At 39.5% G+C, this 14944-nt stretch overlaps 1 protein-coding gene across 8 annotated transcripts; it reads right to left on the bottom strand.

The window, feature by feature from the left end:
- Positions 1-516: 516 nt before the first annotated feature.
- LOC136430044 (vesicular glutamate transporter 1-like) lies at positions 517-14703 on the bottom strand. 8 transcript variants are annotated; one of them, XM_066420288.1, is made up of 15 exons: positions 14453-14703; positions 13381-13531; positions 8941-9077; positions 8243-8290; positions 7673-7806; positions 7056-7174; positions 6561-6675; positions 6082-6169; positions 5392-5478; positions 4674-4819; positions 3713-3862; positions 3099-3231; positions 2634-2747; positions 2116-2243; positions 517-1802 (listed from the first exon to the last, which is right to left on the bottom strand). In XM_066420288.1, the coding sequence occupies exons 2-15, from the start codon at positions 13392-13394 to the stop codon at positions 1359-1361; spliced, it is 1857 nt and encodes a 618-aa protein (XP_066276385.1). In that variant the 5' UTR covers positions 13395-13531; positions 14453-14703; the 3' UTR covers positions 517-1358. The 8 variants fall into 8 exon arrangements, with proteins under 8 accessions (XP_066276385.1, XP_066276386.1, XP_066276387.1 ...); XM_066420289.1 differs by having other exon boundaries at positions 14587-14698; XM_066420290.1 differs by lacking the exon at positions 14453-14703 and adding an exon at positions 14336-14435.
- Between the last annotated feature and the right edge of the window lie 241 nt (positions 14704-14944).

The following is a 14944-nucleotide window of genomic DNA, read 5'->3' as shown; positions in this document are numbered from 1 at the left end:
TGAGAGATTATGGGGGAATTAGGAGCTAAGAAACTAATCCCTATAGTTGTGAATTCAAGTTTGTTGCAAATGTTCGACAATTAGTACATCATTTTGAGACTCTGGATATCAACAAATAGCAGTACCCAAACATTCATGCCTATTCTGCGGACTTCTATGGCATTTGCTTCTAATTATTTTACATACAATAAGTATGATGCAGATAGAGGGAGATGACCAGACAGCCCTTCGAAATGTAGGCAAGGTATTAACTCTTGGTTGTGTTGAAGCATCCTTTTACTCCATGCATAAATATACATGCAGTCAAAGTCGTTATTGCGTCCACGTCTAAAGCTTGAAATAGAGAAGAAAAATACGTTATTGCAAACATTTCTACCTATGTATCAATAGACTGAAGACTACAAGGCGACGTAACACACTAGTTGCGGGTTATCAAACAAGATCTATGATAAGAGTTGTTTTGCGCAATTGCCTGTAGTCACTGGTGCTCACGAGAATTCGTTCGTTATTGTTTGGTTACTGGGACACCTTTGTATCGCACGTTGTCCATTCTTGAGTGCGTGTCATATCTTTTCATGTGTTGTAAACATTGTTTATTGTTAAAAAGATTTAAACATGATTGGATATCGGAATTCTAACCATCGCATATCTAATCATAACGGTAAAATTTCGTAAATAAACTATGGTTTTTCGTGCTTGAATCAAATGCCAAATTTGTTTCTCATCTCTGCACCTTGTGTAATATCTGACGATACATCAGACGGCTTCCACACAGGTGTCCTTTAATGACAGCTCAATCAGAAAGCACAGCCTATACTTTGAGTGATGGTTGAGATGCGCATATTGGTACGTGACGTTACATTATTCTGATAACGTTGTAGTTATTAATTATGTGAGTGCTCTCACATATCGGGTGCAAGTAAATGAATTTGTGTTGGATAGATATTCATGTATGTTGACAAAATACCATTGATTAGTTGAACAAGAGATTTGCAAACGAACGAATGCACAATCATGTGTTTAGAATGTTTCAGCTAAATCTTTATCTGTGTGCCCATCCATTCTGACTTCTTTGCATATGAATTATGTATTGGCATGGCACAGTACAACATCATTCACAACGAGCACTGTTGTCACTACCTATTGATTACATACTACAGTATAATACTAAAAATAATATTTGTTAATTTCTTTTCATTCATTCTCTACAATTGTAAACACTTAACATCTAGGAAAATCTCTAGCTAAACGACATTATCAATTTTGATATTACCATATGAGTCACACAAGTTTCATAATAACGCTAATGGTAACACTAAATTGTACGTACATTTCTTTTACGCTATTGGTTCTGCAATTTAAAAATCCCTCTCCGTATTGTACATATACGGATTCTCGGGGTCTATTTGCACAAAATTCACCGATTCATCCACCCAGTCTATCGGTGAACCATCATCAACAAGGTGATGTGCCATGAGTTTGTCCGTATCCTTTCTGCCCGCGTCTGCAGCTTCGTCCTGGGGCTCGGGCTCATTCGGCTTGCCGTCGCCTGCCGTTCGGAACCATTCGGGCATTTTCGGCTTCTTCGCCCATTCAGGCATTTTCGGCTTCTTCGCCCATTCGGGCATTTTCGACTTCTTCACGAAGACGTCCTCTTCATCGTCGGCGTCAGTGTCGACGCTGGGTGGCTTGGGATTGGACCACGGCTGGGTCTCCCCGGAAGCGAGGAAGAAGTAGACCACGACACTGGCGATCAGTATGACTGCAGAGATGATGAAGACATACCCCCATTGTTTGGCAGTCTGAAAGACATAACAAAGAAAACATCTTTATTTGAATGTTCATCTGTGTTGGTAGAAGTCACTCTGCGTCAAAGTTGAACTTTATACTTTATACTTTCCAACACCTCAACGGAGACGGGGGGGGGGGGCTCCATAGACCTTCTGCAACTTATGATCAACTGCTCACCGAGTCACGTGTTCTATCTGCGTTATCAATTTTTGTGTGATGAAAATTATCTTCAACGTTCCAGGATCCATAAGGTGTTTTTATTATCATTAATACATAAAAATCCATTGAAATTAGAAAACAAGACCCCGTAATTGTTGCACGAACCTTGTCTACGGTGATAGTCCCCACAACTATCGGACAAAGGATGCCTGAAAAGGTGGCGATGGCGCCGGACAGACCCATGATGATGCTGGCGTACCGGGGAGAGATGTCCAGGGCGTTCACGTTGTACCCTGTGGAAAACAGATTAATAGTTCGTGTCCATTCTTAAAACAAGAAAATCATAAAACATTTTCTAGTAGAAATAATTCAATTAAGAAGGTATTTCTCATACATATAAGAAGAATAGAAAGATACAGTTGTTAGTGTGGACATTGTGTGTGTTTTTGGCACACTTCTCTCAGAATAGCTGAAGAAGTTTGTGGGCGTCACTCCACTATCATGGTAGGAATATAATCGCAAGGGCACAACGTTGTGGCATGGCGAGTATCGAACCCGAGACTTATTGGTTCTGCGCCCGACGCTCTTACCGTTACGTCACCCCGACGCCGTTGCAACGTTGTACCAAGCCGTTTGAAAAAATACTTCATGACAAAAAGTGGTTTGCAGGACTTGTGACCCACCTGAAGACAAGGTGAGACCAGCAGAAGCCATGCCGACTGACAGAAGAGTCATGGAGGCGACGGAACTGTTGGTACAGCCGATGATGAGGAAACACAACGCTTCCAGGGACAGACCTGGCAGATGGAGAACGAAACAAAATAGTCAAGTTTAGTATCTCATTTTGTGTGAGAGTTGATTTTGTCGTCACAAATAGTTTTATGAAACATCAGTTGGTCATGATGACCAATTAACATACTTAGGCAATAAGAAAGATTTATTTGCTGATTTGAAAAATTTAATTACATGTGCACCAACCGATATGCAATAAAGAACAAATCGAGAAGGTGCCTACTTTGCACATTGTGCTCGCGAATTATTATGTAAGAGGACTCCAGGTAAAATAGTGTTTCTCTATGTAACACTACCTGAGATATCAATAAAACAAAACAAAACAAAACAAAGCAAAATTATGCTGCTGAACTCACCCACGGTATTGAAGAGTCGACGGACATTCGTGGTTGACATGACTTCCTTGGTGCGCATCCAGTCTCCAACACTCCCGGCGATCGGCAGACACAGGGCCAGGAATAGAAACGGCATGCCTGTGATCAAACCGGACTGGAGGAGGAGGAGAAAATGAAGAATGTCAATTCCTCACACAAATATACTATGGCCAATGTTTACAATGCCTACATATAGCCAACATGGCATAACGGTTAAACCGGTTTGTTGATTATTTTGATGGCTAAATCCGCATTGTGAGGAAAATGAAGAATGTCAATTCCTCATACAAATATGCTATGGCCAGTGTTTGCAATGCCCTCAAACAGCCATCATGACATAACTGTTATACCAGTTTGTTGATTATTTTGATGGATAAGCTGCGTTGTATGTCCATAGATTTTTTAACAGGTAAAAGAATAATCAGAATAATGTGGAAATGGTTTAACTGTTTAGATAAACTTTCATGCAAATAATCAAGACGCATAATCAACTGTAACTTCTGATACTAATATATATTTCTGGAGTTGGATGCTAATGGGTTACGGAAGAAGCGTAATGATATTGCAATGCAAGCAATGATCTTTTATTTACTCACAGCTTCCACCTGCATGTCGAACGCCTGCATGTAGTATGAAGGTGAGTTGGTGAGCAGGAGATACAGGGTCCACTTGAAGGCGGTATCCGTCACCAAGATGGCGTACACGGGAGCGGACGTCAGGATTTCTTTCCACGGCGTCTCCTGGGCCTTTGGCACAATTTAGATGAAATCATAAATCGTATTACTATACACACTGACAAACAAATCACAGCATCATCCTAGCCCTTTACAATGAATGAATAAATGAATGAATGAACGGAGACCTTTATTGCACATTTCTGCCACACGTGGCCAAGTACAGGTCACAACAAAACAAAATAACAAGTACAGTTAACGGATAAAAAAAAAGAAGAATATGACTATCTTCAGATAATTTCTACTTCTCCTCGCTTTTCGGTTATAGTAGATATAGAATAACATAGATGTTTTTCAATGGGAGGTTTGTCTAGTCGCATTAGGAATATGAATTTTTGTACAGTACTTAAATGTGTGAAGTAGGGAAATAGGTTTTGTACAAGCTTAGACAATTCAAGAAAGATACTTGAAAACCTGCACGTCAATATGTATAGAATACAAAACATGTATAGAATGCAAACGCTTCCTCATATTATCAACTTTAGATTATGATTTCTAGGTTTGTTTTTAAAAGTCCTGCTCTACTTAATATGCTGATGCTTTGGTAACTGGGAGGAAGGGTAGAGTACAATGCAAAAATGTCTTCCAAGTTCCAACACTATAACAAAGTTAAGTATGGCCATTGTACTATGATTACTTCCAACACAGATGAGCTTCCATGATGATAGGAGGAAAGGCATAAACCCCCTTTGAATGAATATTATTTCAGCGAATTTTCAGGTGCGCGTTGTTGAAATATCAAGTTGTCATAATTAGTAAATGCCACGATATGTAGATACCACAAGTAAAGAGAAGAACTGGGAACGTTACAAAGTCCACTCACCGTAGACTGATGATTGCTACTCTGATAGAATTCGCCCAGGCTCTTCTCGATGAAGAGGCACTCCTCCTCGCTGACGGTGGGGTCTTTCGACGGCGACTCCCACACGCACAGAGCCCAGATCACGGACCAGGTGATGCCAAATGCTCCTGTAAAATAAACATTTTTACACCCCGGGTTCTAAAGGCTTTGAACCATGACAAACAAAGAAAAGTAGCAGATAGAAATCTTGCGGCTGGGCGCCAATTATTCTAGATCCCCTCCGTCTTCTTTCACTTATACTGGCCAAATGCTCCTGTAATATAAACATCTTTACACCAAGGGTTAGAAAAATACAACCCCATTAAAGGCGGATAGAAATATTGCGGCTAAGCTCCAATAATTTCAGATCCTCTTCATCTTCTTTCTGATACACTAGGCCAGATAGTTTAATCGTGCAACACAGCAGCGAATTCGAAATGAAAATCCACATGTATGCGTGTATAGTAGCTGTAGAAATAAAGTAACCAAAACTTAAACCTTAAAAGATAGTCATCAAGGCATCCCAGGACATGCGGTTAATTCTAACCGGACATTCAATTACACAGCTGCTGAACGGAGCTTTGGGTATGGTGATTCCTTGATAGTCTTTCCTGTCCGAATACGACTGTCATTGTGCTCATGGTGACTACTAAGAGGCTAGATGTTTATTCAAAAGGAAATGAATCGCAGTCCCACTCACCGTACATGTAGAACGGATATGGCCAGCCGGCGTACTCGGTCACCACTCCCGACAGGGGCATTCCAAACAGAATCCCTGCATATTGGCCTGGCAGAATAAACTGATCATCAGATTCCGGCATACAAATATACGTTGTGATTTGACCTAGCTTCATGCGGTTGTAGTACTTTATCTAACTTGAGAGTTGAAATAGTTTGTACACATAAGCCAAAGATCCTTGTATTTGATTGAATAATGATCTAAAGGTACAAAATTATCTACCGATATGGTAAACATCTTGAAATGTGATGATCGGGAACAATTTCGGACGGGCCGGAGATAAAATCTAAATTGGTTACGACTTTTGTTACGTGCTATATTAAATTCGTATTCATCTATTTGTTTGTGGCCAATTAGATGGAACAATCCATAAAAGAAGCTTAAGGTGCAATTCTTTTTAACAATGTCTGTTTATGTTTTTGTTTAATATGGAAAATGGATGAAAAGATGAATTAAAACTGTCAAAAATGCTACATTATAGTGACGTGTCATTTTACTGCATCAACGATACATAGAAGACCTTGAAATCCAACTGAAAAGACTGAAAATCAACAATCATTTAGGAGTACTATATGATGTATTTAACCTATAACGCGTGAACAAGGGCTAAGGAAGATGTCGGGAAACTTAAAAGAAAACATTCAGTCTTACCTGTGACCATGATGGACGTCAGTCTGCTTCTTTCCAGAGGCGGCGCCCACTTACTCAGTACACCATAGGATGAAGGGAACGTCATGCCCTGTTCAGATGATTGAAATGAGAAATAAAAAGATAAGCCATGCAAGATCTGATAACAAATTGATCAAGAGAAAGAGTCAACCCGTCAAGAACAAGGACGAACTGCAATACAAATGCAGTGAGGCTTTGCATACCACACACTATCAACAAAACTGTATTCAAGAAACGTAAAACAAATACCGCAACATGGACTTCAGTAATTAATCTATGTTAGGTTTTGTTTTTTATGTACACTGTATCTTTGCTATATATTTTGCCTAGCCCTTACCTCTTCCCTCACGACCTCTATGAAAAGCGGCCTGCAGGCCGATTTGAGATTCTCATCAATAAACAAAGGTTCAAACAAACAAACAAACAAACAAACAAAATAGATTTGATCGATGTTTACTCACCTCAGACAGGCCTTGTAGGATTCTAACAAAGATGAGGACACCGTAGTGTAAGTCAGCTGCCACAGGAACCACCATGTGCAGGCAAGCTGAGCACAGGACTGATGCCCCGAAAACTCTAAATACATTTAAAAACATACCGACATAACATAGCATGTAGAGACTTGATTAACATGGTTTAATTCCTTCAAAAAGTTCTGATATCATAATCAATCAATCAATCAATCAATCAATCAACATCCTTTGTTTTAATTAAAATATCGGCCTCGCTAGCTCTTCCCAGAGGTCCATTTTTTGGGGTGATGTCACGTCAACACAGATGATAGATAAGTTATTACAAAAATAGATAAACACATACTTAAAGGTAATGATATCAAAATGCCCAATATCGCAGTCTGCAAATCTTCATCACCATTCCAAACTACCGCATCCTTTCTTTGACAGTCCTGCATAAATGGCAATGGAGATAATTCCGGGTTTACCGAGAAAATGACTTACCTATTGGCAGGAAAGCGAACGGCCAGGTAGCCTCCTAGTACTTTCGTGAGTAGGAAGCCCCAGAAAAATGATCCGTGAATAATGCCGACTGTCAGCTGCGACCAGTGAAATGGTGCTGGCTGTAAATGATCAAATATATGCAACTTAAAAGATGATAAACATTTTATGAGGTTATGGCATTTAACATTGTTTGCCCTGACCTATTTAAGACTGGTACATCGCACAACAACATTTTTATCTCATGGAATTCTGATAATAATTAACATATCTACACATGTATCTGCATCTGTATCTATATAACAGGTATAATCACCCTGAGGCGTGACCCACTAGCTTTGTAGCAAGTATTACAGCCATTAGTTACAGAACTGCTTGTATGGACCGGTGTGGTTTTCATACGTGAACAGACAACGAATCAATTACAAAGTTAACTTCGGATTCAAGAGGGCCCTTAACTGTAAGCCAGCAACTTTAATATCAATTTCGATGTTTTATAGCTACTCTATAATCTAAGGTACCCATTTTGTCGCATATACATTCCTTTTCATCCTAACAGACAAAGAGAGGTATTTCTAAATTATAGGAAACATGGTGTATTTAGTGCATTGAGTGTATACCACTTGTAAATCTCCCAGCGTGTGGTTGTTGACCATGTCCACCACGGCGATCCCAAGGTTCGTGCGGATACCATATTGGATCATGAAGCCGATGCACGCCAGCACTGCCACGATATACCTCTTTGGCATGAACCCTATTGGGATAAGTGTGTACTTATGTTGAATCTATGAAGGCCATTAACAATTATAGTAAGGTGAACGCTACTCTGCTGATGGTAAAAAAAGACAGTTCTTTCGTGCATACTGACAGAATATCATTGTCAGTATCGAAGGACCCGGTACCCACAAGCTACATTTTCATTTCTTGACATCTCGTAAATGTTAATTAGAATTGCATGGAATCACCGTGAAGCTTAATCGCCATTTATACCAGTTGCCCCATACCTACATAGCTGTACATGTCTCTAACATAAAAATGAATCGTAGGTTCATGATGCCTATTAAAGTTAGGCTCTCAAACGTTTTCTCATATATATAATTGACGGTTGCAGTGCGAAATAAATTTGAACAAACGACACGTGGCAATTCAAAATGTTTGATTATCAATTTTGGAGAAAGCGGTCAACTTACCGCTTCTACAGGTTGTCGCTTCACCCAGTCGATCCCACAGGACTTTTACTACATTAAAGTTGGGTGAGATTTGGGAGGGGATTAAAGGTGTGCTGTTTACATCTGGCAAACAAGAACTGTCTTTTTTCTCCATGGAGGATAATTTAAGATATAAAATTATAAGATATGCCCCTGACATAGCAAGCTGGGATTTGGCTCACCTTTGATATAACAGGTTACTTACTTACTTAAATGATAATGCGTTCTTTATAACCTATTTGTTATACTTTGTTTCATTTGAGGCGGCAACCGTTCAGTGACCAAGAATCTCATTGGTAATTTAAAGAATTTCATTGATGACTAAGTGTATTTTGCAAGCTATATATGTTTCCAAATTATACTTGTGCATCATGGATCATATTTAATTCACAAAGCCATAGGTCATACAAGTGCAACTTTAGTCACTCAATGGTAACTACACAGTGGAAAGGCGCCTCAATGAAGCAATAGTTGTAGGTTGCAGGTGATAAATGATGAGAAATATAAATTATCTAATTTAATACTGACAGTCAACTCAATGTAGCCGACTATTATACTGTTGATAAGCAGCATCGAAAATGACATTAGACTTCTGTCAACTTGTTAGAATTGCAACAGTCTATAATAGCATAGTTCTAAGTCAAAAATCCATGTTCTATTGTTCTAAGAAAGACACAAACCTGAAGGACAGGGGCAAAAGAAACTTGACCCATCAGTTTCGCTGCCCGACCACAGCTTGTTCGTCCATGACTCGGGCAGGAAGGACGAATTTTTCTCGTTGTCCTTTGGGTCCAGACTAATGCGATTTGGGGCCATTCTGCAAAAAAAGAATTCACGTAAAAAAATGTACAATACGAGTAAAGTAACCGTCGGTAGAAGTGGTATCATCACAGTATATCAATTTTTCTCAATTAAAGATGAGATTTTCTTTTCTGTAGATCTTGCGGACCACAATCCAAGAGTCATGCCTACTTTGCACAAAGTAAATATTTATTGGACGTAGCTAGCTGGACAGGTTTTCCAGATAAAGATCCGATACGCCCTTCATACATATCCCAAGGTTGATTGAAAGAGGTGGTTGACATACATTTTACAAGTAAAGCAAAATGCTCTTCCATAGATGAAAACAACGAATGCACATGAGGATACCATTAAGAATTCACAACGTATTTAGCAATATTATTATAAACTAATACATGTATATAAAACCCAAGAAGTCACGGAGTGTGAAAAATAAGATGTACTCCGTGAAGATAAAAACCAACATTGTTTTGTATCAAAGTGTAGGTCATAACAAACCCCCCAAAACCAACACGTAAACAAACACATAAATTTCATTGCTTCATAAAGCTGGCTTAAAAAGAAAGGACTTGGTAACATCAAGCCATGGATATTGGACGACTCAAACCGATGCAGACATGCTAAATACTATCGCTGCCATTATGCTAAAACACGCAATTGAGACCAGCTACATGTCTTCTCATTCAAACAATATTTCCTAAATATTTTCGAGTTTTCCTACCTGTAATAGGAGTAAGTGCTGTGGAACGCAGCCATGGGAAACTCCATTTTAACGAATTTGATGCACAACGGGGCCTTGTCTGCCGAATTTATCTCCGCTTCCAGCCCACGCCCCAACCCACGCATACGTCACTGCCGAGCAGTTCTACCTTATAAGTACTCCTTAAACATACATCCCATCCACGCGATTCGCAAGCCAGTTTGCTTTCTCTAAATGTCACTGTCATTCCAGTAAATTGGGGGGACCCTCTCGAACAAAAGAATATGAATACGCCGTATGGTACAATTTTAAGCGGTGCATGATTGCTTTTGAGTAGATTCGGTTATAAGTAAAGGCCAATCATGGCATCGGTGATATATTATTAGCACAATTGACTGGAATATGTCAACACATATTACGTTTCAATGGTGTTGTGAGAAGAACGCTACTCTTGATGCGTAGCAACGGGCTCTGTGATTTCATGCAATCTTCTCTTATTGAAGGGGTAATCATATTGCACTGAGGCGGCAGTGAGTGCAGTTTCCTGTCATTGCAGTTGCCTGCCAACGGTGAATTACGGTAACTTAATGGATATCTGTTACTATAAGGGATGGTTTTGTGATATTACAGAAAAGACTAAAAGCACAGGTACTTACATGACTTACTTGTTATAGCTAAAATGCACACCCGGTATTGAATGAATTTTAGGAAAACAGTGCGATGTTGTATTGTATGTGATAATTAGTTTGAATATTATTAGAATACAGTACGGTATAATAAACAAAAGAAAACAACCGTTCTTTATCTACTTCCCATCATTCACACGGTCCCCTTTGATTATGTCTATCATTATTCTTCAATGGGGACAATACATTGCCTGAGCTATCTGAAGTTGATGGGTACGGATATGGAAAAGAGCGTTAAATGACATGAACGAATGAATGGGTATCTTTTGATTGGATGCAGATAACTTCAAATGCTTTTCTACTTTTTATCTCTTTCTCAGGCTTCACAGACTTTGGGAAGAAAGAAATAAAGTTGATGGATATAGCCCTTAAATTCTAGCCATTTTTAAGAAATCAGTACATGTATTAGGTTAGTTCTCTGCTCTTGCTGGTCAGATCTTGTATACAAATGTATGCACCACGGCTTGGCTACAATTACAAGAGAATATGGGGGAAGGGCATTTGTTTTTATCAGGTTTCTAAAATGCAAGACTATTCAAGGCTCACGTCACAAGTAGACAACAATATATCCCAATAGTACACATTTAAAGACCTAGTTGTACAGGTTGGTCCATGTGACATATCTAATTTTGAATACAATACCTAGTGAGACGGTGTGATTTCGAAATCTCAATATGTCGCAACATTATCCCATACTACATTAAAGTAATTGTCAGTTTGGTGCCTCTCCCTCACGCACCATGAGTCACACGTGTTGACCTTACCTACGTGTTCATAGATATCATGAACCGAAATGTAACATGGACCACGGCAGTTCTGTATGACTTGGCTACAACTCTTTTACTTGACAACAGGAGATATTTCAAATATAGGGTGGCATTTGCTTTCGTTAGGCTTAATGTATTTCCTGTATGCGTTGCTAAAATGCAAAACGAAGGCTCACGTCACAAGTAGACAACAATATATGCTAATGGTACACATTAAAAGACCTAGTTGTATAGGTTGGTAACCTGTGACACATCTAATTTTGTATACAATAAAATCATATTTCTAGTGAGACGGTGTGATTTCAAAATCTCCATATGTCGCAACATTATCCGATGCAACATTGAAGCAATTATCAGTTTGGTGCGTCTCTCTCATGCACGGTGTGTCACACGTGTTGACCTTACCTATTTAACATCACAAAGAAAGGCGTGGTTACTAATGCAGCAAACGCTTACAAAAAGCCTTTTAGCTACCTAAATATGAAAGCCAACAACAGAAGAATGCTCGGATTCTTACCATGTACTGTATCCAATGGATTGAGTAAAATACATTTTCCAAATCGTTCGTGAATAATTCTGTAAAGTAGGAAAATTGGGATGGCGTATTCAGAACTGGCAGTTAAAAGGTGTAATCACAGTGATTATTCCTCGTTTGTGAGCTGAATCGCATTGTGCACGCTATAATGGTTCCCTCAGTGGTAGAATTGTTTGTGAATAGTAACCCTGGATACACTCCACTCAAAACAACAGAGTAAGAAGTATAATGCCACTAGAATATCACTGTCACATAGTCACGTACGTATTCCGTGGACTAAAGACTGCAGCAAGCTGCGAAATTTACATCTTTGATGCAGTCTACTTCAATCCAGCAGTGATTTTGTCCAACTTATGATTTTCCCGACATTTCACGCACGGTACGCCTCCATCTAGTTACGATAAAAGATCAAGAACGTCGACCTGCTGCTGATTTTCTTTTATGATGAAATAATTCATTCCCTATCTTCCATTTCCAATAAGTGCGTAACGAAATGGTTTGAAAATGAATAGAATTAGTCATCGTTCTTAGGCGCTGTCTGTAAACTGCTAGGACTATTCCAGCAAACCAAAAACATGTGGGGGTGGGGGGATAGGTTGGTAGGTGGTTCATACATTCTCCAATACGTATATATATAAAAAAAGTATTGTCGGTGAGTGGGCTTTGTGTTATTCTATACTGCAAAACGAGTTTGACTTTAAGATAAAAATGCTGTCGTCAAGTGCTTAAACAGGGTGTTATGAATTTGTTGTCTACCCTTACATAATTTTTCCTGGAAACGTCCCTTAGGACACTAGTACACGGATTTATCCCCTGAACGTTTAACTTTGTCTGCGAAAATAACCCTCAGACAGGTAATGTGTGCATGATAACCAGCATGGTGGATACAAACATAGAATACGTATGGACGTATGATAGTTTGCAGTATAGTTGTTAGGGATCCGGACTGGGGATGTACTATATAAACAAAGTCAAACACCAGGGGGCCTTGGTCTTTGTTTTCCCACCTACACACATACCAAATAGCATTACAATCCATCGAGACGTTCTAAACTTATGCTTACTAAAGATATACAGAATCACAAACAAACAAACACAAACACACACAGAGAGACAAAAAATACCTGTACTTTTCATTGAGATAATCAACGACCGTGCTCATGACCGTGTTCACTCTGAATATGAACATCTTAACAAATTCGTACAAATCACATTGGTAGTCGAGGCTATTAACATGTACCTGAGATAAGAATGGAACCAAAACTTTCTAAGATAATCAACTATGAATGAAGCCACAGGTGAAGGAGGGTATGTTAGCCCCGGTAAACTAACTAGGATGACACTCAGGTAAGATTCAGGAATATGTAGTGTGTGTCATTCCAATGACACAGGGTAAGATTCAACTATATGGAGGGTGTTTCATTCCAATGACACAGGGTAAGATTCAGCTATATGGAGGGTGTTTCATTCCAATGACACAGGGTAAGATTCAGCTATACGGAGGGTGTTTCATTTCAATGACACAGGGTAAGATTCAACTATATGTAGTGTGTGTCATTCCAATGACACAGGGTAAGATTCAGCTATATGTAGGGTGTTTCATTCCAGTTATACGTATGAATGGTATCTACCTTTCTCGGTACATGAAGCCCTACGGTGGCTCTCAGGATCCGGGATTGGACCTCCACGCGGTGCAGCAGGTGTTGGGTGGCGCCGGCAGTCCCCAGATCTCCCCCTCTACGTTCTTCCGGAGTGTTCCCGAGAAGTGCTCTGGTGATGTTCCTACAGCACCAGAACAGTTTTAAAAGTCATTTCAAGTTGATGATTTCTAGAAGACACGATAAAAAGGGATTGCGCTGCAATGTTCTTCGATAATAAAGTCACTGTCCTCGGATTATACCCACAAGCGATGCAACATAATCTTTATTCTAACATCATAGCATGGGGATGTCGATTAAGATGCCTGAAAATGATTGGATAACCACGAACATAACTATAGTTTAGCAGTCCAAAATGGCGGCCTGTCAGTCGAGCAGAGAACTAGTTCTAGCAATTACTCCAGTAGTGGTAGCGATCATTCATGTTGGATGAGAAGTAAAAGCCTTCAGGCAAGGTCTATATAATCATTGGGGGAAATCATCGATAACTTTTGTCGATAAAGGTTACAGGCAAAGACATGTTAGCAAATGGATGTTTCTTACACGAAGAAAACGGATGAACATCAATCTTGTCAGCTGTCTCTTACTTTATTCCTACAGCTTCTGATCTTCAAAACGACAGGTCTGGTGCAAAAGGTGTGACAGATATCCACCTAACTGTTAACAACTCTCGGTGACGTCATTGTAACACCATTATGCTTTTTTCACCGCCTAATTGGTCCTACAATGCAGCAACACAATAATCATCTACCCATTTTGTTTCAAATGTGTTAATTTGCCTAAAATGGTCCATGAAAAATTGGCCATGTGCTGAACGTTCACAAATGTTTGTCAGTAAAAGTTCTTCTGACTCACAGCAAACTCTTACAGGAAGAATATGCCAAATTGAGTAATAGTTAAAATACACGAAACTGAAATCATCACATACCTTGAAAGATGCACAGATGCAGCGGAAACCGGTAAAGCAATATCCAACTAGTACATTGCGTTACTACTCGGCAGTACGTGCTGTGTATTCTTAAAACAATATGTGAAATGTTCTCACCGGGCTACATTCCGTACGAAGTCTCCACCATTACAGCTGCGTTCCGCCACGGTGGTCACCAACAAAATGTCACCAGACTATGTCCGAGATTGTACACTGTCATTATTGGTACGAAACAACACTTCAAATCTGACCTGGTTTGAATAATTCCTGTATCTGTACCCCTGGGAACTATTTGCCACTGCGAGAAATCATGGAGTCTCCAAAAAGTGGTTAGACGAGTTTTTTCCCCCCCTCCCCCATAACTATTCGCAGGTGACAAAATGACAGCTAGGGGATTATGGGGATAAGAAACTCCTAGGCAGTAGCTGGAAGCACATTTCTATGTTCATTGGGGGCATGTGGTGTGCCAATGCTGTTTGTGTTAAGATCTATGATAGATTGATAAAATATTCAAAAGACGTATACCTAGGAATGTCAATCTAATTCAGATAATATGGAATTTCTAAAGTAAAACAGTATGGTAATACATTTGGACAAGGCGTTCTTTAA

The sequence above is a fragment of the Branchiostoma lanceolatum genome, chromosome 3 (assembly GCF_035083965.1).
Source record: "Branchiostoma lanceolatum isolate klBraLanc5 chromosome 3, klBraLanc5.hap2, whole genome shotgun sequence".
Classification (NCBI taxonomy): Eukaryota; Metazoa; Chordata; class Leptocardii; order Amphioxiformes; family Branchiostomatidae; genus Branchiostoma; species Branchiostoma lanceolatum.
Note: the sequence above shows the minus strand (reverse complement) of the source record. Positions and strands in the feature narration are given on the sequence as shown.